Source organism: Acanthochromis polyacanthus, chromosome 2 (genome assembly GCF_021347895.1).
Source record: "Acanthochromis polyacanthus isolate Apoly-LR-REF ecotype Palm Island chromosome 2, KAUST_Apoly_ChrSc, whole genome shotgun sequence".
NCBI classification, from domain to species: Eukaryota; Metazoa; Chordata; class Actinopteri; family Pomacentridae; genus Acanthochromis; species Acanthochromis polyacanthus.
The window spans coordinates 45,033,097-45,058,275 of NC_067114.1; the positions used below are offsets into that span (position 1 = coordinate 45,033,097).

At 37.5% G+C, this 25,179-nt stretch overlaps 1 protein-coding gene across 2 annotated transcripts in view; it reads left to right on the top strand.

Moving 5' to 3' along the window:
- The window catches only part of luzp2 (leucine zipper protein 2), a 289,918-nt gene that overhangs the window by 259,101 nt on the left and 5,638 nt on the right, over positions 1-25,179 (top strand). For both annotated transcript variants that reach the window (XM_051939245.1, XM_051939242.1), the window contains 2 exons: positions 11,015-11,113; positions 18,140-18,214. In XM_051939245.1, coding sequence (XP_051795205.1) covers positions 11,015-11,113; positions 18,140-18,214 — 174 coding nt within the window. The remainder of the gene's footprint in view (positions 1-11,014; positions 11,114-18,139; positions 18,215-25,179) is intronic.

Below are 25,179 nucleotides of genomic sequence, written 5' to 3' on the forward strand. Positions count from 1 at the left end.
GCCAAATTTATCTCGCCTTTAAAAAAATAAAACACAATAGCACTTAGCGTAGCATGGAGGAGCCTAACAGCCCACAGCCCAGGAAGACAAATGTCAAGAAGTTGGCTCTTTGATGACCACACAGGAGGCTTATTAGCAGCACGAAAGCACTCCGTGGCGTTATTATTATTACATCCTGCACCCTGCTTTCTGCTGTTAATGCACTGTGTTGGAAATGTTAATATTTCTGAAAATACACGGCCAATTATGTGCTAATTATTGTTGGCAATCACAAGGCAATTATTCTGCAGTCAGCGGGGTGTTCAACGCTGACGTAAAGAGAAAAAACGCTGCTGAACTTTGAACGAGGAATTACAATCACTTACACTCACACAACTCTTAATTTAATAGACTCAGTTACTGACAAAAACTTGTCAATTTAACCAGAAGAGGCAAGAATTTGCAAAAAAAAGACTCCTTAATTTCAAAGTGAAATCAGATTTCTGCAGAAGAATTGTTAATTTAACACACGAGCTCTGACAAAAAAAAGACAAGAATTTACAACAAAAGCCTCTTTTATGTCAAAGAAAAAGCAGATTTCTGCAAAGTAATGGCATCGATTAAAAATAAATAAGAAATTACAAAAACGAGAATATAAAAAACTAGACTGTTTTAATGCCAAAGTGAAATAGATGTCCACAAAGTGCTGTCAGTTAATTTAACATTTTAACATTAAAGTGAAAACAGATTTCTACCAAGTGAAGTCAATTAATTCTGAATATCCAAGAAATTAACAAAAAAGAATCTTTCATGTCTGAGTGAAAACAGATTTCTGCCAAATAATGTCAATTAATTATAAATATACAAGAAATCACAAAGACTCTTTCATGTCCAAGTTAAAATAGATGCCTACAAAGTATTGTCAACTAATTATAAATATACAAGAAATTGCAATAAAGAGCTCTTTCATGTCAAAGTGAGAACAGATTTTCGCAAAGTGATAATAAATTTCAAATATGCAACTAATTACAAAAAGACTCTTTCATGTCCAAGTGAAAATAGATGCCTACAAAGAAATGCCAGTTAATCAGAAATCTGCAAAAAATTTGCAAAAAAAGATGCTTTCATGTGAAAATGCAAACAAATTTATGCACAACAATGTCAATTAGTTAAAAAATATACAAGAAATGACCAAAAAAGACAATTTCATGTCTAAGTGAAAACAGATTTCTACAGAGCAATGCCAATTAGTTAAAGAATATAAAAGAAATTACGAAAAAAAAAATAAAAAAATTCCAAATATGGCTCACATCAAAGTGAAAACAGATTTCGACAGTGTACAAATATACTGAAAATTAGAAAAACTGCAAAAATTTGCCACAAAACACAATTTAATGTCAAAATAAAAACAGATTTCTACACCGCAATATTAATTAATCATTTACAATAACCCCAAAAAACATTCTTGAGCTTTTACCATACAGAGTAAGGGTTTATCCTTTATTTTGGTGATAAAACCTACAATTTAGCTGTACACTGAGGCTAAAAGCTGCTTTGAAAGTGCATTTTAGTGTTTGTTGGAGCTCTCGGTGACACCAGTCGGAGTTAACATAATGGGCCTTAAGCTCCCAGATAAGACCTCGCCTCGCACACTTCCAGGCATAAAGCCCTGCTCGCTGCTGAAAGATTCATTAGTGCGAGGATGCAGAGATCAGCAAGATTGGAGTGGAAGTTGCTTCATATTTAACGGTCTCGGGGAGAGAGCCAAGTCCTGTGGTCCGATAGTATGCAATTTTCATCAAAGTAATGGGAGATGATGTCTTTAGAAGCTCGGAGACGCCGAGGCGGGGGAAGGAATCGGGCGTTTTCATTGCCCTGCTCTCGGCACTTACTATTTACTTTTATGATTGTTTCCCTGTCCGTATAAATCAATGGGGCATTCATCTCTGCCAGGCGAGCAGCAGATAGTAGGTGGTTTGACAGTGCCAAAGAAGTGGTAGCAGATTTTTATCAGCCGCATTTGAATAGCATTTGTATCCCGCAACAAATGTGAGAAACCTCATGAATAAGTCCACTTTGGTAATGGGTTGTAATAAAGTTGCAGTGCCAGTAAAATGTATTCACTCCCTGAGAAGTTCTGCCTTTTTATTGCTTTTCAACACTGAATCATGGCCAAAATAATCTGTTCCTTTTGACGGGAATTTAGGAAAAGAAAAATAGACTTCCACACAATATTGTCAGTTAATTAAATATATACAAGAACTATCAAGAAAGACAAGAATTTACCAAAAAAGGCTCTTTCATGTCAGAGTGAAAACAGATTTCTACACAGAAATGTCAGTTCGTCAAAGACTGAGTTACCAAGCAGGAAACAGACTAGTGAGGGAGGCCAACAAGACATGTATGACTCCTCTGAAAGAATTACAAGCTGGTATTCATCACCATGCTTTACATCATGGTGCTGCCACCACCACAGAGGAGTCATAGGTGTCTTGGTGGCCTCCCTCTGTAGTTTCTTTCTTGTAACTTCTTCAGATAAGTCATAGTTGTCTTGGTGACCTCCCTCACGAGTTTCTTTCCTGTAACTTCTTCAAGGGAGTCATAGGTGTCTTGGTGGCCTCCCTTACTAGTCTCGTAATTCTAACTGAAAAGAATCATGGATATCTTGATGACCTCCCTCACAAGTTTCTTTTTTGTACCTCCTTCAGAGGACTAGTAGTTGTCTTGGTGGTCTCCTTCTGTAGTTCATCTCTTGTAACCCCTTCAGAGGAGTCATCGGAGTAAGGGAGTCTGGGTGGCCTCCCTTACTCGACTTCTTATTGTAGCCTTTTCACAAGAATCATAGCTGTCTTGGTGGCCTCCTTCATTCGTCTATTTCGTGTAACTTCTTCAGAGGAGTCATAGGTGTCTTGGTGGCCTCCCTTACTCGATTCTTCCTTGTAGCTTCTTCACAAGGGTCATAGCTGTCTTGGTGGCCTCCCTCACTAGTCTCTTTCTTCTCGGTCTCTCAGTTCTTGGGGACATCCTGCTCTAGTCAAATTTATTCATGTTCCATCTTTCTGCCATTTCTTAATGATGGATTTAACTGGACTCCAGGAGATCTTCAGGAACTTGGAAATGTTCTTGTATCGTCCTGACTGACGCTTTAAAAGCCTTTTACAGAGTTTCCTGTTCTTTAGTCTTCATGGTGTAGTTCTATCCAGGAGTACTGATTCCAAATACAGGAGTCTTTATACTGAGAAACATTCACTGACCTCAGATCATCTTAATTCCTCTAATTATGTGACTCCTAGTTTCAACTGGCTGCACCTGTGTTGAATCAGGTCACTCTAAAGGTGGTGAATATTTATGAAATCCCTGATTTTACGTTTTATATTATTATTTAATTGACGACATCTGTTTTCACTTTGACATTAAAAGAGCAATTCTGAGTAAAACCTTTTCAAAGAAGCCTAATTAAACTGTCCACGATTCAATGTTGAAAAGCAATTAAAGCAGAAAACTTACAAGGTTGATGAATACTTTTTGTACGGACCGTGTTTGTTCAATTCGTAATAACTGTTAAACTTTCCCGTCGCTTAAAGGTGCAACGGAGGGTTTCAGATAAGAAAACTCTTCTAAGACACGGAAAGCCATTATCTAATTAATTATATCACGCTGCTCACTTTTTTCATTCTTTTTTTATACAGTAGATTATAATTAAACTCCCTGATAATAAATAATGTGAGATTTAGCAGAGCAGGTTTCTACTTGGAAGATCGTGACGGAGCAGCAAAGTGCCTCCTTTTCCTGCCTGAAAACGTTGACAGATGCTGTCAAAAGTTGGGGAATCATGAATGAAATGCGGCCACTTCCTCCAGTAAAGCCGGTTCCAGCGAACCTGCCTAAAGAGATGTTGCTTCAGCTGACACAGTGAGAATCTGGTTTGACAGTGACAGGCCAAGATTGCTTGTGTTCATCTTGCCACTATCTTGCTTTGTGCTCTCGAGAGACCACTTTTGACCCAGTTTAAGTGCACTAGCCATCTGCCGGAGACTGGTTTCAGCACAGACGCTGCTTTGGCAGGAATATCTCCTACTTTCATGGTGAATTTTTCACTTATCTTTACTTTATTGTCTCTAGAATGTCTTAGAACAATTAACCAAATGCTCCATATGTGATAGAAAAAGTGATGTAACTTCCTCCCAGTTCATTTTCTTTGTAATTTTGGAGCTTCGTACTGTTAAAAAAAAAAAAGCTCCTTTTTTGCCTTCTCTAATGGTGCATTTTTCAGAAAAGCATCTACATATTTGCTCTTCAGGTGTTCATACGTTGCACTAGTGCTGCTCTATACAGTCCTTAAACCTCCTTTTTTATCTTTAAGTTCTCCCACGCAGTCAGAGTTTGGAAACTTTCACACAAGTTGAACGCTGACTGCAGCCAACCAATGATTGGAGCCAAAAACGTTGACGTACCAACAACAATTATGAAAGAAAAGTTCATGTGTCAGCTTACAATGTTGATTTTGCCCCATTTTCATCTTCAACATCAAAATTACCTCATAAAGATGCAAAATCAACACAAAGATGCAAAAACTCCACAAAGACTCAATCTGACCACACAAAACATGCAAAATCACCACAAGAAGGACTGAAATTACCACAAAAAGACGCAAAATCACCACAAGAACATGCAGAAATCATCCCAAAACACGCAAAATTAACACAAAAGAGGCAGTTGCCATAAAGACTGACTCGCTGCAAAAAAAAACATGCAAAATTCATGCTAAATGGACTGAAATTAGCACAAAAAGATGGAAAATCTCCACGCAAAGATGCATAGTCACCCCTGAATGAATTGAAATTACCACAAAAAGACACAAAATCACCACAAAAACAGTCAAAATTACCACAAAGACTCAAAAGTGCCCCGAAAAACAGTGAAATCACCACAAAAATAGCAGAAATTATCACAAAGAGATGCAAAATCAACACATAAAGATGCAAAATTACCTCAAAGACTCAAACTGACCACAAAAAACAGCAAAACTACTGGACAAAGGAATGAAATTACCACAAAAAGACTGCTGTCTCTATCTAGAATGTCTTAAAACAACTAACCATTTAACCAGATTAGACAAAAAAATGTTGGTATATGACATAAAAAGTGATGTAACTTCCTCCTCGTTCATTTTATTTGCAAATTTGGAGCTTTATAAGGTTTAAAGAAGGTCATTTCTTGCCTTTTTTGGTCGTGCATCTTTCAGAAAAGCGCCTACATATTTTCTGTTCAGGTGTTCGTGCACTGCTCTAGTGCTGCTCTACACATGAACAAACCACCTTTATGTACTTTCAAGTACTCCCACACAGTCAGAGTTTGGAAACTTTCACATAAGTTGAACACTGAGTCTAGTCAATCAATGATTGGAGCCAAAAACAGTCGACGATTATGAAAGAAATGCCAATGGGTCGGTTTTAAATGTGGATTCTGCCCCATTTTCATCTTCAACATCATCAATTTCGCCCAATTTTGATTGCCAGATTTGACATTTTCACATTCTAGCGTTTGCTTGCGTAGATTTTTAGTCATCTAATAAAGTCCTCCAAGAGGTTTCCTCAACTATCCTCCTTAAGAATGAGAAAATGTCTTGGATGTGGGAATGTCAACGGAAGACAAATTACATGCATGTCAGAAAATGCATTAGCTGAGGATTAGCTGTAGTACCTGATTCTGCCAAAAGGTGGCGCTGTTTGCTAGTTGGTGAGCTGAAAAACTGCATTTTGTTTATATCTAATACTTTCGTGACACGAGGAAGTGGTCGGTTGTTTTACTGGATGTGCCATTTTGTCAAGCAGAGATTATTGTGGGTGTTTAGCTAGCAAAGGGGCACCATGACAAAGACTTTTGTGACAGTTAACGATTATGTGAAAAAGCTCTACTGCCTATGTCTAGAATGTCTTAAAACAGTTAACCAGATTAGATTAAAAATGCTCATAAATGATATAAAAGTGGTGTAACTTCCTCCTACGCTTTGTGTTAGTGATGAGATCGTTCAGAATGTGTGTCAATTGGCAGTTTGGCCTTTCAAGAGTTGATTTTTCTTTTTCTAGCCACAACGCCTACATAAGTCAACGGCCAATAGATCAGCAGTGCACTTACACACGGTAAAGAACGTAAAGCCGCAGCAAGAACTGAGGAGTTTTTATGTCGTTGTGGGGGAAAACCTGAGTCACCCCTAAATAATATTAACATTCTCCATGCAAGACAGTGGAGTAGAAGACACTGGATGTACTCAGGGAGGGGATTATCAGCCACACCAAGTATATCTCACACTGATTTAATTAGCTCTCAGCCTACAGGCAAAGAGGGGTTTTTTTTTCCACCTGAGATCATCTGGAGAGCAAAGCAGCAACCGTGGACTTGGAAGTCTGCAGAACTACCAAGGTCTCAGAATAACCTCCACTATACAAGAGCAGCACAGGAAATGGAAATGTATTCCTGGTCCACAATATAGTATAATTTAATGCTATCTGTCGTGTGTTCTAGTAGAAATCCAATGGACTGTTGTGTGTCGTTCAATGTAGAATCAGTCTCCCATAACTTTGGTATATTTAATGAGCCCATGCAACGTTTTCCTTAAGCAGAGGTGGATCAAAGTTTTGTGCTTTTTCATTGACGTTGCTTTTTCCATTATTTCTGAGCCTTCATGTGTACAGCAGATAGACACGTGAGATATTCAGGGCCAAAAAACACATTTGAGTTCTGTTAAAACTGCAATTACAACTCACACTTTTACATCCACGTCAGGTGTTACAGTCTAATGATGAAATCTGCTTTTGTCTTCAGAAAATTTGAGTCATTTTTACAACAAAAAGACGAAAAGCTCAACACAGAAGAGGCAAAGTTACCACAAAGACCCTAACTCACCGCTACAAATGTGTATAAAAGACTGATATTTCCTCAAAAAGATACAAAATCACCACAAAAACAGGCAAGATTATCCCAAAGACTTAAAATTGCCATAGAAAGGTAGAAATTGCCACAAAGAGACAGAAAATCAACACCAACAAAGCAAAGCTACCTTAATGACTCAAACTCACCACATAAAAATTTGCAAAATCACCACATATTAAGGCAAAAATTGCCACAAAACATATAAAATCCCCACAGAAAGGACTGAAATCACCACAAGAGATGCCAAATTACTACAAAAAGATGCAAAATTACCACAAAAAAAGCAAAATTACCACAAAAAGATGCAAAATAATCACAAGATGCAAAATTACCACAAGAAGATGCAGTTACCACAAAAATATTCAATTCAATTCAATTCAATTCAATTTTATTTATATAGCGTCAATTACAGTCAAATCGTCTCAAGACGCTTTACAGAACCCATATGCCTGACCCCCAGAGCAAGCCCAAAGGCGACAGTGGCAAGGAAAAACACCCTTTTAACAGGGAAGAAACCTCGAGCAGAACCCGGCTCAAATAGGGGGGACCCATCTGCCTGCTGGCCGGGCGGGTTGAGAAGGACAGAAGAGGGCAAGGGGGAGGGATGGGAGAAGAGGGAGGGGTGAGAAAGCAAGGAAAACACAACACACATTTGAATACATGCATGACAGGATATGTGACACAGACAAAGTATAAGCTAACATTGAAAACTGACTCATAGTTTACTCTTATGATGTACGGCTCTGACATTAAACATACTCCTTATATAGCTAGCAGTAAAATTCAAACAGTATGTAAGTTAGCATAACAGTATATTGAAGGCGATGCAGAGTTGACTCGTGGAAAAAGGGAATTGGAAGCAGAGGGCTGGTGGAAGGTCAGTAGCAGCATCCCACAGTGGACATGGTGGAGACTGGACCAGCTGGTGGAACATCGACCGCAGATCTGAAGCATCCAGCTCTGGGACCAGGGACACTCGGAGAAATAGCACAGGGGGAAACAGAGTGAATGTACTGCAATAACGGTATACATATTAAATGTAAAGGTAGATAGAGAAGGGCTCAGTGCGTCAAGAAAAGTCCCCCAGCAGCCTAGGCCTATAGCAGCATGACTAGGGGCAGAACGAAGGGACGTCCAAGAGGGGGTCAGCTGTACAATGAAGACACAAGCCGAACCTCTGTGGGTCACCCAGTCAGCCCCAACTATAAGATTTGTCAAAAAGGAACGTTTTAAGCCTGGTCTTAAAAATAGAGAGGGTGTCTGCCTCCCGAACCCAAACTGGGAGCAGGTTCCACAGGAGAGGCGCCTGATAACTGAAGGCTCTGCCTCCCAAATATGCAAAATAATCACAAGAAGATGCAAAATTACCACAGAAAGATGCAAAATCACCACAAAATGAAGCACAACTACTGTAAAAAGATGCAGAAATACCATTAAAAGATGCAAAATTACCACAAAAAAACACAGAATCACCACAAAAAGATGCTAAATCACCACATAATGACGTAAAATTACTTCAAAAAGATATGAAATTGCCACAAATGGAACTGAAATTACCACAAAAAGATGCCAAGTTACCACACAAGGTGTCAAAATTACCACAAAAAGTGTCAGAATTACCACAAAAAGTGCCAAAATTATCACAAAAAGTGTCAAAATAGCCACAAAAAGTGTTGAAATTGACAGTAGAGGGATTCATTTGACATCGCAATCTAAAGACTACAGCATTAATTTCTTCATTCTCTTTTCAACCAACTTTGATCATCAGTTTTATGGGATGTGTCCTCGTTTGAACAGTAAAACTGCAGCAGTTTAATGACATCGAATCTTAGAAACAATCATTGGTACCGTGGATGTGTTTCTGTTTTCTGATAATTCACCAGAGGAAACTTTAAAAAGGGCATTCTGGGTAAACTTCATATCAGCATGTTGGTAGGTGGCTGGTCAGAACAATTTCAGACAATAAAAGGATCATTTAGACGTGTTTTATCTTCATTACATATACTAAAGTTTGGAAATTAGGGGATCAGTTGGGATTTTTTTCCAGATTTGGTTGATTTTAAAGGGAATGACCCCTAATTCTTGAGTCTTTTTTTAACCATGAACATCTCAAAAAGGGTTTACGTCTTACTGCTGGGAAGTACTCATGAATGCTAAGATGTTTATTAGGATGCAAAACAGGTTTTATTTCAAACCGTGTTGCGTTTTTTTTAGTGAGAGTGAGAAGTTGGGGGTTCTTTGAGGAAACATGTCTGTTTCCCGAGAAGACTGCTGAGTTTCCACTTCGGTTCAGTTTAGTCATAAACTATTACTCATTGGTATTCCATCGACGTCTTCCGTGAGAAAAAGAAAACAAAGTTGACTGAAGCCTGCCATGTAGCCCTGCAGAAATCTATAGTTTTTATTTACTATTTTTTGGCCTCTAGCTCGGAGCGTCTTCCACCAGCGACTCAGTGGGATCAACTCCGCTCCAGTCGTGTTTTTCTATGCGGGTATCACTCAGCTGCTAGTCGTATAGATTGTTCTGCTACCTCCAGAGAAAAGCTTTTCATCTCCGGCTGTCCGTCTCGCCTTCCTCCCACTGCCTCGCCGTTGCTTTGGCTGGATTTGCAGCGGGTCACTCATTGTCCATCATGTGTTGTATTCACAGCAGTAAATTCCAAATCAGCCGTCCAGAAATGTGTTTTACTTCTTCTACTCGGAGCGGATCTTTTTATAGAGATCAGCTGCATGCAGTTTTAAAGGTCCAAAACATGAGACCTCAGTGGATTGGCAGGAAACCGAGTATTTACATTTTATATCGTTATAAAACCTGTGGACAATCTACGGAAAGCAAAAAATTAGCCCAAAACAACAGTGAAAGCACTGCAAACGGCAGAAATGACCACAGATAGATACAAAAGCACTACGAAAGAGGCAAAATTACATCAAAGACTCAAAATTAAATTTTATTTCTTTTTTCCCTATATTTGTATTATTAATTAATATTGGGGAGGTATCTTGGATAAGCCCACTCTGGGATTTTTTCACCTCTCCAGCACTTTCTTGCATTTTTTTTAATGGCAATGTAACTGTTTTTAAATTATGGTGCAAATAAATAAAAAATAAAAAATAAATCTTCAAACTGCAAAAAAAAGAATCAACACAAACGAGGCAAAATTATCTAAAAGACTCAAATTTGCACAAAAATCATGAAATATCACCACCAGGACTGAGATTACCACCAAAAATTCTAAATCTAAACAAAAAGGTGCGAAATTACCACTTAAAGACAGAAAAGCAACACAAAAATCTGTAAAATTACCTCAGAAAGATGCAAAATAACCATAAAAAAATGCAAAATTACCACAAAAATATCCAGTTTACCACAAAAAGAAGCAACATAATCACAAGAAGATGCAAAATTACGACTAAAAGACTAAAAAGCAACACAGGAAGATGTAAAATAATCACTACAAGATGCAAAATAATCACAAAAAGATGAGAAATAATCACAAGAAGATGCTAAGTTACCACAAAACGATGCAAAATCACCACAAAATGAAGCACAACTACCGTAAAAAGATGCAGAAATACCATAAAAAGATGCAAAATCACCACAAAAAGATGCAAAATTACCATAAAAAGATGCAAAATCACCACAAAAAGATGCAAAATTCTCACAAAAAGATGCAAAATAATCACAAGATGCAAAATTACCACAAAAAGACGCAAAGTTACCACAAAAATATGCAAAATAATCACAAAAAGATGCAAAATTACCACAGAAAGATGGAAAATAATCACAAGATGCAAAATTACCACAGAAAGATGCAAAATCACCACAAAATGAAGCACAACTACTGTAACAAGATGCAGAAATACCATTAAAGGATGCAAAATCACCACAAAAAGATGCAAAATTACCACAAAATGAAGCACAACTGCAGTAAAAAGATGCAGACATACCATAAAAAGATGCAAAATTACCACAAAAAGATGCAAAATCATCACAAAAAAATGTGAATCGGACTCGTCGCTGCTGCATCGACAAGCGTTTTTTTTGTTTTTGTTTTTTTTATTTTCCGACCCGCGTTTTAAAAATTCTCTTTCTTCTCTGCAGGACATCTCCAAAGTTCAGAGAATCGTCACGGCCAGTAAATCGCCCGTGAACGCCATGAGGAGAGAGAGCGGCGGCGTTAAAGAGTGCCAGATGGAAAAGGTGAGCCGTCGGAGTAATTAAACTGTAATGGCCTGTGTGACCCCAGGGCTCGTATCCAGCAGCTTCATCTGTTCGCCCGGTTCAAGCTCCAGTCCCTCACCACGAATCAAACACACCTCTTCCACTCCAACTGTCTTCGTCAGCCTCGTTAGCTGGAAAACTTTACACCCTGATGCTGCTTTCTTTAGTTAGATGCTTGTTTTTTAAATTGGATCTTATTAACGAAGGCTCTCACAGCTGCTAAAACTGTTCATTTATGAACTCATAAACAGTAAATTAGGCCACAGAAAGTTCCAGAATCAGCTAATGGAGTCAGTTATCACTCCAAAAGTACTAAATATTTGCAGTTTTAGCCTCAAATCTGAATATTTGCTGCTTCTTTTTTTATAGAAATATTTGAGGTTTAGACTGTTGACGCATCTATAAATCTAATCACTGTTGAGTAGTTTGGTGTTTTCATTGACTAATTAGTGCATTAACTGATTGGTGAATTAAAAGAATAAGATGCTGTGTTATAATAAACCTGGATTTTGGTCAGACAAACTTATTCTGAACATGTTACCTTTCCTGTAACAGCACAATTATCATGGACATTTTTTCAATTAGACTAATCAGTTAATCCAAATAAATAATCTGTCTGTTAATTAATGAACTGATAAACAGTAAATTAAGCCACATGAAATTTCACAAGCAATTAACAGAGTCATTTATCAAGACAAAATTGTATTTGCAGTTTCAAGATCAAATGTGAGCATTTTCTGCAGCATTGTTTGGTTTTAAGCTAATAATTATTATTTTAGTTTAGTTATTTTTCAATTTGTCAGACAGGATGGTGATAAATGAGGCAAAAACATTTAATGGATTAATTAATTATTAGACAATTAAACATTATAAAACATTAAACAGAAATATAGGAATTATATATTATATAGGAATTTCTAATTTTTAATATTTTTCATTTTATATTTTATTATTCAGTTAGTCAAAATAAATAATCAACAGACCACTCAATAATAATAAAAAAAAAAACCCCAAAACTGATTATTTGCTGCTTCTAAGTTTCAACGTCTTATAAGGCTAATAACTGTGAAATAATTTAGTGTTTTGTTTTTTTATATCAAACATGGGCTAGTTAGTAAATAAACTGATTAGTTAATGAAATAAGTAAATTAGATGCTGTATTATAGTGCATTTGGATGTTTTCAGTGGATGTTTTCTGGCTCCTGCAAAATTATATTGAACATTTCTCACATTTTATCCGAATTTTGTATTTTATCAATAAAAATACAAATAAATAAATACTTGACGGACAATTCAGTTATGTTAATTATAATGACAAAAATATGGTAAAAAATTGCAGATATTACTGTTTATGTGACTTTAGTTTCAGTTATTTACAATTAAGACGCATAAAATTAACAGAGTCCAGAAAAAAAGCTAAATATTCACAGTTTTATCCCCAAATGTGAGAATTTGCTGCTTTTGAGTGACAACATCTGTAATGCTAAAAACTGTTAAGAAGTTGAATGTTTTTTTAAATAATTCAGATATTGATTCATTAACTGATGAACAGAAATAGAAAATTTGATTTATTACTGTGTTATAGTAAATCTGGACAAACACTTTCTGTCTCCTGCAAAATTATAACGACATGGCATTTATTTCAGTTCAATACTGTGTCGTCGTAAATTTCGACTATTTTTTTCCATATTCTATATATAATTAATAGAAGTCGAATAAATAAATAGGTAATTTATAGACTTCGGTGGTAAAAAACGATCAAAATCAACAATCAAAAATGTGGAAAAAGTTGCAGTTATGACAGTAATGTGAGGTACATTTTCTTAATTAAAACTGAAATTCAGAAACTAAATCAATCGTGAGCGTCCTCTGAGGAATAATTACACACATTTCAGATCTTAATGAGTCCGTCAGTCAGCAGAGGATTGCATGATTGTATTGATTCTTCATTGCAAATTGAATATCTTTGTGCACTGGAGCTATTGATCTGCCTAAACAAGCAATTTGAAGACATCATCGGGGTCTTTTTTTCAATAATATCAGACTAATTAACTGTAGAAAAGAAGCATCTAATGGATCAATCAATGATGAAAATGTGTTTTTGTCACGGCCTTGAGTCCCGCCAGCGTGTGAAGCTGAAGTGGAATTGCACGGCAGAGTAATGCAGTTGCAGCGAAGATAAAAAAAAATTTGCACATCCACTTCAAAGGGCTCTTCACTCTGGTGAAAGCAGTTATTGAAAGAGGAGAGCGAGAAGCAGCCGCTGACCTTCTTCTATTCAGAGACTCTGGGACCTCACAGACGTCCAGTCAGTTATCTGGGAGGTTCTGAAACACCGAGAGGGAAAGCGACACAGTGGACAGTTCTGACAAGCAGCTATCAACATCAGATGTAAGCTGACGGGCTGCAGGAGACGAGGGAGGAAACAGCCCAGTGTGGAAATTGTGTCAAAAAGATCGTCCCTTAATGAAACTCTGCCAAACACAATGTCCGCTGTCGACCCGTGAGTGATTACAGGAAGTCCTCGACTCATATCAAAGTTCTGTTCCTGTTCCTAAGTCAATTTTCGCTGTAAGTCAGAACTCCTTAGAAGAGTATGACTTACGTTCCTTACTTGCGTTACCGTTCGCTTGCCAGCTAGTTCCATGTAACCGGTTCCGACGTAACGACAAAACACCCATACGTCGTAAACCAAACACCTGCCCGTAACCAGTTAGGATGTAACAATGGAAAGCTGTAAGTCGAGGACATCGTAAACCGAGGACCCCCTGTAAATAAGTCTGGCAGTGATGTGAAAACTCCAGAAACATGTTGATGCAGATACGAGGAGACATATTTGAAAACACAGGCTCAGATATTTGCTTTCTTCAACAGCAGTCACAACATTAAACTGATTATTTCGTTATGAAGCCGCCTGCCAGGGGCCAAATGTAGAGTCGTACCTCGAAGTTGATTTACGAATCGGAACAAATTTGACAATTTGAGCATTGTGGGGGTTTAACTAGCAATGGGCACCATGACAAAGACTTCTGTGAACGTTAATGGTTGCACATAAAAATTTCAAATTTTTTTGAATATGGTGACACGAGGGGCGATAAATTGGACTACTTGCAGTATCATGTTGGCAAGCAGGGCCACTGTGGGTGTTTAGCTCGTAACTGGGGCCCATGACAAAGACTCCTGTGACAGGGACCATTGTGGAGGAAGGTGGCAAAATTACCAGAGTCTCGAAGAAGTTCTGACGGCATTATGGTGGTTTCGCTGTCAATCGGAGCCATGACAAAGACTTCTGTGACAGTTAATGGTTACCACTGTAGTGATACGAGGAGGTGGTCACTTGGACTAATGGCAGTACCATGTAGGATAGCAGGGACGGTTGTGAGGGAAGGCGACAAAGAGAACAGGGTCCAGAAGTAGTTCTGACGAGCGGCTATCCAGATCAAGTGTAAGCTGACGGGCTGCAGGAGACGAGGGAGGAAACAGCCCAGTGTGGAAATTGTGTCAGAAAGATCGTCCCTTAATGAAACTGTGCCAGACGCAATGCTCACTGGTGACCCATGAGTGATTATATAAGTCTGACAGCGATGTGAAACTCCTGCAGCAAGAAGCAGAAACATGCTGATGCAGATACGAGGAGACATATTTGGAAACACACACTCGCTTGTTTGGTCTTTTCAATGGCAGCCACAGCATTAAACTGATTATTGTGTTACGAAGCCGCCTGTCAGGGGCCAAATGTAGAGTCAGATCTGGAAGTTGATGTACGAATCAGAGCCAGTTTGACAACGAGGTCAGAGCATCTCCACGGCAGCAGGTCTAGAGAGGTTTTCTCAGTGTGCAGAGGTCGGTTTCTGCCAAAAGTAGTCCAAGGTAGAGTTTATGATACAACCAGCTCAGTCTCAATGAAAGAATGTCTGAAAAATGTCAGGTCTGCAGCACAAAATGTTTTATTTTCACACAGAAAAAGGCTGAAAAAATGTGGAAAAACTGGGGATTTTTTCAAGTTACTCATGAAGCAACCAGAGCTTTGTATTTATGTACAAAAAACCTAATTATATTTGATCCTGTTTGAACTACCACATGGCTGCTACTACTATTGTACAGTTGGATTGCCCCCAGGGGACAAATAAAGGGTTTTTCATTGATTTGAATTGAATTCGGTGTGTTTTAACCCAAATCAAGACCTTTTTCCACACTAACCAGGTAGTTTTGGTTGCTAAACATAAAGTATTTCTGTATTATAGAAAAAAGTAAAAAGCTACAGAACATAACACAAAATAGTAACTATCATTTTGGCTTCGAAACTTAACCGAATATTTCTGTAATGCAAAGAAAAGCAGACAGCCACTGCACATAAAAGAATATAGTGACTGAAAAGTGCTTGAACGGGTGTATTTTAACCCAAACCAGGATCTTATTTTACATATAAACACGTTGTTTTGGTGCCTAAACTTAACCGATTATTTCTGTAATTTAAAGACAACCAAACAGCCACAGAAAGTGCAGCCAACAGTGACTGAAAAGCTCTTGAACAGGTCTTTTCCCACGTCTAACCAAGTCATTTTGGCTCCTAAACTTAACCGATTATTTCTGTAATTTAAGGAAAAACAAACAGCTACAGAACGTAACAGAGAATAGTGACTGGAAAGTTCTTGAACTGGTGTATTTTAACACAATCTATGATCTTTTTTAACACTTAAAGAAGGATTTTTGGTGCCGAAACTCAACCAGTTATTTCTGTAATGTAAAGAAAAGCAAACAGCCACAGAACATAACAGAAAATAGTGATGAAAATGCTCTTGAACTGGTGTATTTTATCTCAAACTATTATCTTTGGACCTGGCGATACAAGGAGGCGGCCACGTGAACTAGTGACAGTACCACGTTGACAAGCAGAGAGCATTATGGTGGTTTAGCTAGCAAAGGGGCACCATGACAAAGATTTCTGTGAAGGGTAACAGTTACCAGCAGTGGCAATACGAGGAGGCGGTCACTTGGGCTACTGGCCATTTATATTGGCAAGCAAGGGATATTATGGTGGTTTAGCTAGCAAAGGGGCACCATGACAAAGACTTCCGTGACAGTTAATGGTTACCCTTAAAAATTTCACCAATTTCTACGGCTGTCACGATATGAGGAGGTAAACGCTTCAACTACTGACAGTACTATGTTAGCAAACGGGGGTTTAGCTACTAAGAGGCACCATGACAAAGACTTCTGATAGACTATCACCATAGCCATAAAAATTCATCAATTTTTATGGCTTTGATATGATACAAGGAGCTAGCAAAGGGGATTTAGCTAGCAAAGGAGCACAATGACAAAGACTTCTGTGACAGTTAATGGTTACTCGTAAAAATTTCCCGAATTTTTATGGTGATAGTGATATGAGGAGTTAGCAAACAGGGGTTTAGCTAGCAAAGGAGCACCATGACAAAGACTTCTGTGACAGTTAGTGATTACTCGTAAAAATTTCATGAATTTTTATGGCGATAGTGATACAAGGAGTTAGCAAACAGGTTTAGCTAGCAAAGGGGCACCATGACAAAGACTTCTGCGACAGTTAATGGTTATTCATAAAAATTTCACAAATTTTTATGGCTATAGTGACACGAGGAGTTAGCAAACAGGTTTAGCTAGCAAAGGAGCACCATGACAAAGACTTCTGCGACAGTTAATGGTTATTCATAAAAATTTCACAAATTTTTATGGCTATAGTGACACGAGGAGTTAGCAAACAGGTTTAGCTAGCAAAGGAGCACCATGACAAAGACTTCTGCGACAGTTAATGGTTACTCGTAAAAAATTCAGGAATTTTTATGGCTTATAGTGATACGAGGAGTTAGCAAACAGGGGTTTAGCTAGCAAAGGGGCACCATGACAAAGACTTCTGCGACAGTTAATGGTTACTCGTAAAAAATTCAGGAATTTTTATGGCTTATAGTGATACGAGGAGTTAGCAAACAGGGGTTTAGCTAGCAAAGGGGCACCATGACAAAGACTTCTGTGACAGTTAATGGTTACATGTAAAATTTTAGGAATTGAAAATAAAACTCTTCAGGAGATTAGCGATGGAAAATTGTGTCTGAAGTTTAATATAACAGACAGTACCTAGCAGAATGTCCACTGTGCTGCTTTCACATTGATTATTTATTAAAAATTGGTTGAAAACATTGTTGACCATCGGTTAAGAGGATTGTTTGCATTCTTTCAGGACTATCAGAAATATGAACAGTGACTGTTTCAGTTTGAAAATGAAATCTTTTGCTGTAATATGTCAAATTATCATGTTTTTTACACCTAGGATTCAGACTAAACTAATAGAAAAGATTGTTACAGTGACATAAAGCCTCATTGTGTTCAACTTTATTTATTGCTCAGTTGTTTCAAGCTACTAATTCACCATGTATGTCATTGTTTAATACAAGTTTAAGCAATTCATGGACATTTAACTGATCATATTTAGTGTGTCGAGCTTTGTTTTGGTCTCAACACTCGGCTTTAATGGAAGTAAAATGGCTTTAAGTTTGTCATAGCGGGGAACTGATTGTTCGTTTCTTGTACCAATATGCTGAATTCTGCAAAAGAAACACATCCTGTGTTGGCTTCTAGTCATGATTATTTTCAATTGCAGATTTTTAAAAAAGCAATCATGAAAAAAAAGCAATCAGAAAGTGGTGAAAAATGGCCAGAGAGCCCAAGGTGATGTCTTCAATTGCTTGTTTTTTTTTCCATCCGGTGTTAGAAAAACACTCAAGGCTGTTCAGTTTACCTCCATAGGATTAAAAAAAAAGGAAAGAGATGCAGCGTTTCTTTAATGGAACGAGCAAATTCCTGCTGTTGATTAATTCACTGTTAATTGGATAAAACTGTTTGAATGCTAGAAAAAACTCAACTGCTCGTAACTATGGATGAGAAAGGCGATTAGAGTTCATTAAACAAATGTCACTTTAATGGTTATTCATCTCATGTGTTTGCATATGTTGACATATTTTCTTCCTTCAGACCGGCAGCGACTGTTTCCAGAACCAGACGGAGGAATCAGTTCCACAAAGTAAATCACTACCAGAGTCGCAGCAGGTGAGTTTTTAAAGGAAATAACGACTCCTTCAGAAATTATTCATGAGTTAATTAGAAGAATCGTCTTTTTCTGTTTGTCGACAACACCCATACTAAATACAGGAAACCTGTAAAATGGGTTCTTGTGGTTAAATTTCAAGTAATTTCTTTCTGTTATTGGGTTTTTGTTTGTCCAAAGATACTAAAACAAGAGTACATAGCATGTTTGTTAGGAGAATATCTTTTATTGTGGAGTCATTTGTTGTCCTGCTTAGTATTTACAGAACTGTAGACATTTTTGGGTTTGGTGTTTTATTAAAAACTTTATCTTTAATCATTTTTATTGACAATAAAATACAGGCTATACACTGTAAAAAAATATTTAACAAATAATAAATCATTAAAACAGTAAAAAAAAGTCAAGTAATAAAGCTCTTGATGTGCTCGATAAATGTGGTAAAATATATTAGCACATAAAAATTATTTTTCCGTATTTAAATAGAGTTTCTAGTCTTAATTTTACATGAGCTAATGTGTACTTTTTGACTTTCTACCACAAAATAAAGGATATTTACATATGTAAAAGCAACAAAATGAGCTATAAACATAATTAAATAATGCTGTAATACCAACAGGCAGGCAATAGCTGGGTTTTATTATTAAAGTTTGTGGGAAAAATCGTTAAAAAAAACACGTCATTTAAAAAATATGTAAAACTACAGAACCCAGAGTTAGTCATTTATAAATGTGTTTGTAATTTTATCTAATTTTAGAAATATAGTCATAGTGTTCAATGTGAATACAGCAGTCTCTTCTAATAAATAAAAAGGAAATATTTGTGAAATTGCGGTAGTTTGAAAATATATTTTCATCTTTTGTGAGAAAAAAAAGAGATTTTATGGTTAATTTTTTTTAACAAAAAATGTTGTAAACTCCACTCTGCTGTTGATTTTAGATCACATCAAATGTAGTTTCTCCACATATATTTAATAGATTGCTGATGTTGTGTTCCTGTTGTGTTGGTGTTTCTCTCTCAAAGATAGAAACACAAGAATCTTACTTGATTAGCCTTAATTTTATGTAAGATTTTGGACTTTTTATTGTTTAATGAAGGATATTTACATCTGTAAAACCAGTAATTTACCTGTAAACATGATAGAATAATGCAAAAATACAAAAATCAGGTGTAATACAGCACAAAAGTCGAATTATTAGTTACTTTTAGATACATTTTTTGTAAAAAAAAGTCAACAAAAACTAATGTAAAACCCGTACATCTCTTTCAAATTGCAGGAAACTACAGTTGATTTTAGATCATAACAAGCGAAAAATGAGTTCAGACGCAACAATTTTCTGTACTTGTACTTGATTAGCCTTAATTTTACGCAAGATCACGTGTATTTTTGGACTTTTTAGTGTTTTGTGAGGGATATTTACATATACAAAAACAGCAAAATGACCTGTAAACATGATGGAATAATACAAAAATATAAATAATCTGGTGTAACACTGCACAAAAGTCAAAATTATTAGTTAGTTTTATATACATTTTTGTGAAAAATGTAAAACAAAAACTACTGTGAAACCCATAGATCTCTTTCAGATTGCAAAGAACTACTGTTGATTTTAGATCATATCAAGAGAAAAAATTAGTTTTTACCCATCAGTTTGATAAACTGTGTTGTGTCAGCGCCCCTTGTGCGTAAAATACAATAATTTTCCTTTATTAGCCTTAATTTTTACGCAAGATCACGTGTATTTTTGGACTTTTTAGTGTTTCCTGAGGGATATTTACATCTACAAAAACAGCAAAATGACCTGTAAACATGATGGAATAATTACAAAAATAATAAATATCAGGTGTAATACAGCAAAAAAAAAGGTAATTGTTATGGATAATTTTCATGCCAGACATTCTAAATTTGCTATTTCATGTTATTAATATTGACAAAAAATATGCAATAAAACAGAAAAAACTAATTAAATTACACTTTTTTAAGCAATATAGTGTTATCAACCTCTTCATCCTTTAAGTTGCTCGTCTGTAAGCAGATTCGAGCAGCTTTCAGGCTGTTTTGAAAACACATTTCCGCAATCGAATCGTGAGTTCGTGAACAATAAAAGGATTTAATGTGGCAAAGGAAACAGAAATGTGGCTGCAGCCCACATATTTTCCTCAACAGAATGATTCAACTCTTGTGTTCAACAATCAGAGCTGAACAACAGAAACCCAGCAGACTCCGGTCGAACCACGACGCCTTCCCTTTCCATCCCTAAAACCCAACGGGTCGGCGGCGTTTGGACGCCCGGACTCTCGTTCCCGTCACTGAACCGAGTCACACCTGCTCGGACGGCGGCAGATGGTGGGCGGACAGATGCATCTCATTTCAGCGCCCGTAGTGAGAACCGAGGAAACCGCCTCCAAAGTGGCACAGATCCATTTTTAGACCGAGAAGAATATCTCAGAGAGGAGATCCTGCGTCGACTCCACCGCCGGCTTTTTGGTGTTTCTTCTCTCTCGTGTAAGACAACAGCAGACGATTCAAGCAGACATAATGGAGTTCTTGATTCAGACTCAACTGCTAGGAAGCAAGAGCTCCATATATGTGGCTGCTTCGTTAGTGGGAAGTTCAAAAGCAGTTTGTTCCCTCGAGGCGGATTCTGAATCAACAAAACATAATCAGAGACAAATCTGTGTTAGTGGCTTTAACTGAAGGATTTATCTCCATTCCTGTCAGGAAAAATATCAAACTTGGCTTTTAGCAGCTCAATTTCACTGTTTAATTTACATGTCAACATTTTTTCCAACATAAATCCACAGTCGACTCTTTTTCCCTCCACTTAAAATAAAAATACAACAGTTTTATTTGATTAGACCTATTTTTACATGAGATAATGTGCGTTTTTGGAGAAATAAAAACAATGAAATTAGCTGCAAACCTAACAGAATAATGCAGAAATACAACTAATCAGGTGTAATACTGGAGAACAGTTGCGTTATCACTTATGTTTTATTTAATTTTTGGTGTAAAATGTTTTTTTTTTTAAATGTCAGTATACTGTTGTGTCACCCGTAATTCTCATAAAAAAATAAATTAAATAAATATGCAACAGTTTTGCTTGATTTGACCTAATTTTACAATGAAAGTAGCTGTAAACATGATAGAATAATGCAAAAATACAACTAATCAGGTGTATCCTGCCAAAAGTGCCGTTATATTCTGATTTTGTATCCATTTTTGTATAAAATGCTTAAAAAAATCTCCAAAAATACCGGTTGTACAAATTGGGATCTACTGGTTGATTTTAGATTACCTCAAGTGTAAAATGAGATTACCTACATTTGATAAATTGATGTTAAAAAAAATAGGATTCCCACCTTATTAAAGCAAAGGATATCAGATGGATTATGACCGCCGCTAGTAAGGTAATAAAGCCGACAGATTTACATGATAAAATAAATAGTAATTGCAATTTTTTTAAAATCCTTTTGTCAACTAGTTGCTTTGCAAGGCGTTTTAGCTGGCACAAACTCGATCACCAGAGAGAAAATCTTGTTGTTAGTGACTTCAACTTTAGTGAAATACCAAAAGATTTCTCTTCATTTGTGACGTTTTTTGACAGAAAAGGGACCAAAGTTGACTTTAATCGTTTCAGTTTCAGTGTTTTCTTTCTTATCTCGTTATCATGCTGCAGCTCTAAATCCGCCATCGACTCTTCTCCCTGCTCTCCGCCGCCGTCCATCCTCACAGCATTCATGGCGTAGTAAACAATTTGATTAGCAGTGATTTGCATTGGGCTCCCAGCGGATCAATCTGCATTACGGCGCTCCCTGTTCCTGTCACTACTCCACCTTCATTATGGGCTCTCATGTTCCATTTGCCAGACCCAGACCTGAGTGGCGTCTCCTCCTCGCGTTCGATGTTTTATCTGGGGCGAATCGGTTTGGCGGTCTCACATCTGCTGTGTTTACGCGACAACAACAACAACAACAATAAAAAGGGTTTAAAAGGGAAGCAGACAAACATCCACTCGTTTAGGTGGGGAATATCTCACGCTACGCCCTCGCCTTCCCCTGAGAGGCTCATCGATGTGGCCTGAGCATCGACAGACGACCGCAGAGGAGTTTTCAGACAGATTATCTATAATGTCAACAACACAGAGGAAAATAACATTTACACTCGTCAACAAAAAACACTCGTAAAGACCAGGTAGATCAGGGCGGTCTTAAGTTTCCACTGACGATGATGGAATCAATGAAACACGTGAATCTTTGTCACAAAAACAGTCATGGATTTTGTTTGTTTTCATAGATTTACTACAGGTTTTGTGAAATATGACAAAATCAAACACAGACATACAGACAACAACTTGAATTAGTGATTCAACTTGGACACGTCTTGCATTTCCTTTAGTAGTAGTTTAAGTTTGGTTTTGGTCCAGATTTTGTCCTGGTTTTAGACTTTTTGAGGACTGCTTTTGGATTGTTTCTAGAACTGGTTTCAGTTCTGGTTTAGGACTGGTTTCAGACTGTATTCTGACTGGTTCGGAACATTTCTTTGGACTGATTTAGGTTTGATCTTGGTCCTAGTTTTAGACAGTTCTTCTTCTAATCCCAAGAACACCAACCTACATCAAGCATGGTGGTGGCAGTATCATGTTCTGGGGTTTCCTCAAAGTTCTTCTGGACTGTTTCAGACTGTATGTTGGACTGACTTTGGACTTTCTTGGGACTGGTTCATGTTTGGTTTCAGTCTTGGTTCTCCTTGTTTTGGACGCGATTTAAAGTTGGTTTAAGATTTATTTTACTCTGGAATCTGGTCCTGGATGAGGACTGGTTTCAAACCATCTTGGACATTTTTAGGAGCAGTTTAGGTTTGGTTTTGGTCCTGATTTTGTACTGGTTTTGGATTGTTTCTAAAACTGGTTTCAGTTCTGGTTTAGGACTGGTTTCAGACTTTGTTTCGACATTTCTTTGGACTGGTTTAGGTTTGATTTTGGTGCTGGTTTTAGACCTTATTAGGACTGCTTTAGGACTGGTCTCTGACTGTCTTTGGGCAGGTCTTTTTCTAACCTCAAGAACACCAACGTACCATCAAGCATGGTGGTGGCAGCACCAAGACAGTCTGAGACCAGTCCTAAACCAATCCTAAAAAGGTCTAAAACCAGGACCAAAACCAAACCAGTCCAAAAAAGTATTTAGAAACAGTCTGAAACCAGTCCTAAAATGGTCAAAAACCAGTACAAAATCAGGACCAAACTAAACTGCTCTAACTACATCACATTCAAAATCAGGTCCCAAACCAGCTCTGAATCCAAACATAAACCAGTTCAAGAAAAGTCCAAACCAGTCCAACATCCAGTCTGAAACCAGTCCAGAAGCACTTCTAGAAGCCCCAGAGCATGATACTGCCACCTCCATAACTTGATGGTAGGTTTGGTGTTCTTGGGGTTAGAGAAAGACCCGCCCTAAACAGTCTGAAAACGGTCCTAAAAATCTAAACCTCGAGCAAATCAAACTTAAACCAGTCCAAAAAATGTTTAGAACCTTTCAGAATACAGGTTGAAAACAGTCTAAAACCAGTTTTAGAAACAGTCCAAAACCAGTAGAAAATCAGCACCAAAAAACAAACCCAGACTACTAAAAAAAAGCCAGTACAAGATGTGTTCAAGACAGTCTAAAAACAGTCATCAGTCAGGACCAGATCCAGTGTAAAATGAATCCTAACCAACTTTAGATCACATCCAAAACCAAGAGAACCAAGACTGACACCAAACATGAACCAGTCCCAGAGCATGATACTGCCACCACCATGCTTGATGGTGGGTTTGGTGTTCTTGGGGTTAAAGGCCTCACCTTCTCTGTTTCAAACATATTTATATCTCTATGAAAGAACTAAACTACAGGATTGTTTCACATCTTTCAAGGGTTTCATTACTGAGCATTCAGAGCGATAGGAGTCACTGAAAACTGAAGACTGTCATGATATTTATGGAAGTAAACTTTAGTTCAGTCCCTGTGCAGGCTTTAAATCGCAGCATTAAATTCAACCTTCACATAAAGTGTTTGTATCTGAGCTGTATCTGCTCGACTCCATCATTAAGACACAGTAAAGTTTCCTCTGTGTCTGTTTCAAGTCAGAAATATGCCTCCATAACATTTACCGTGACAAACAACACAGCGAGTCTCAGTGTTGTTTGTTTCTGACATTCCTGAATTCATTAAAAAGAAACAAAAATGGGAGCGGAAGCACGCCAGCCGGAATTAAAAATCATAAAAACGGATGAGTGAGGGGGGGAAAAAAGCTCAGAATCATCCATTATTAATTATTATTCCCAATAATTTCAGAATCGAATGAATTATATAGGCTTCCTAAAAATAGTCGAATCTGCCTGCTCTGTAATAAAGATAATATTCTCTCCCTGACGACTGTTTTTCTGCCCTAAGTAGAGCTCGGAGGGTGATTAAAAAAACAGCTTCTCGTACAGTAGACCACGTTCGTTTTAGTTGCTGACATTTTCCCAGAAATAAAAACATTCACCTGCCGTACAGGCGGTTAATTAGTGAGCTGGCAGCGACCCACATGTTCACTCTTATACAGTAAAACAGGCCAGAGGAGCCGGGGTCGCCTCCATCCAAACCACATTTTTTATCCTCGGGGCAAAAGTCATCGGAGCTTTAAATGATGTTCCACGTCGACGTTTCTGGCATCTATTTGTATTTAATAGGCTATGGAGGGAGATTTACAGTCGTGGAAAAGGAAGAACTTCCTAATTTGGAGATTCTTTCTGAATCCTTTGCCAGAGGAACGAACCGAGCTGCAGTTTCTGGGTGTTTTATTTGCTCCTCGTTTCATTTTTTGCAACTGTGGGTTCATTTTTAACTATTATAAAGTCCTGCAGCTCTGTGGAAACAGAATGAAGAGAGAGAGAATTCACACCGCAAAAACTCCAAATCTTACCAAGTCTGTTTGTGTTATTTTTAG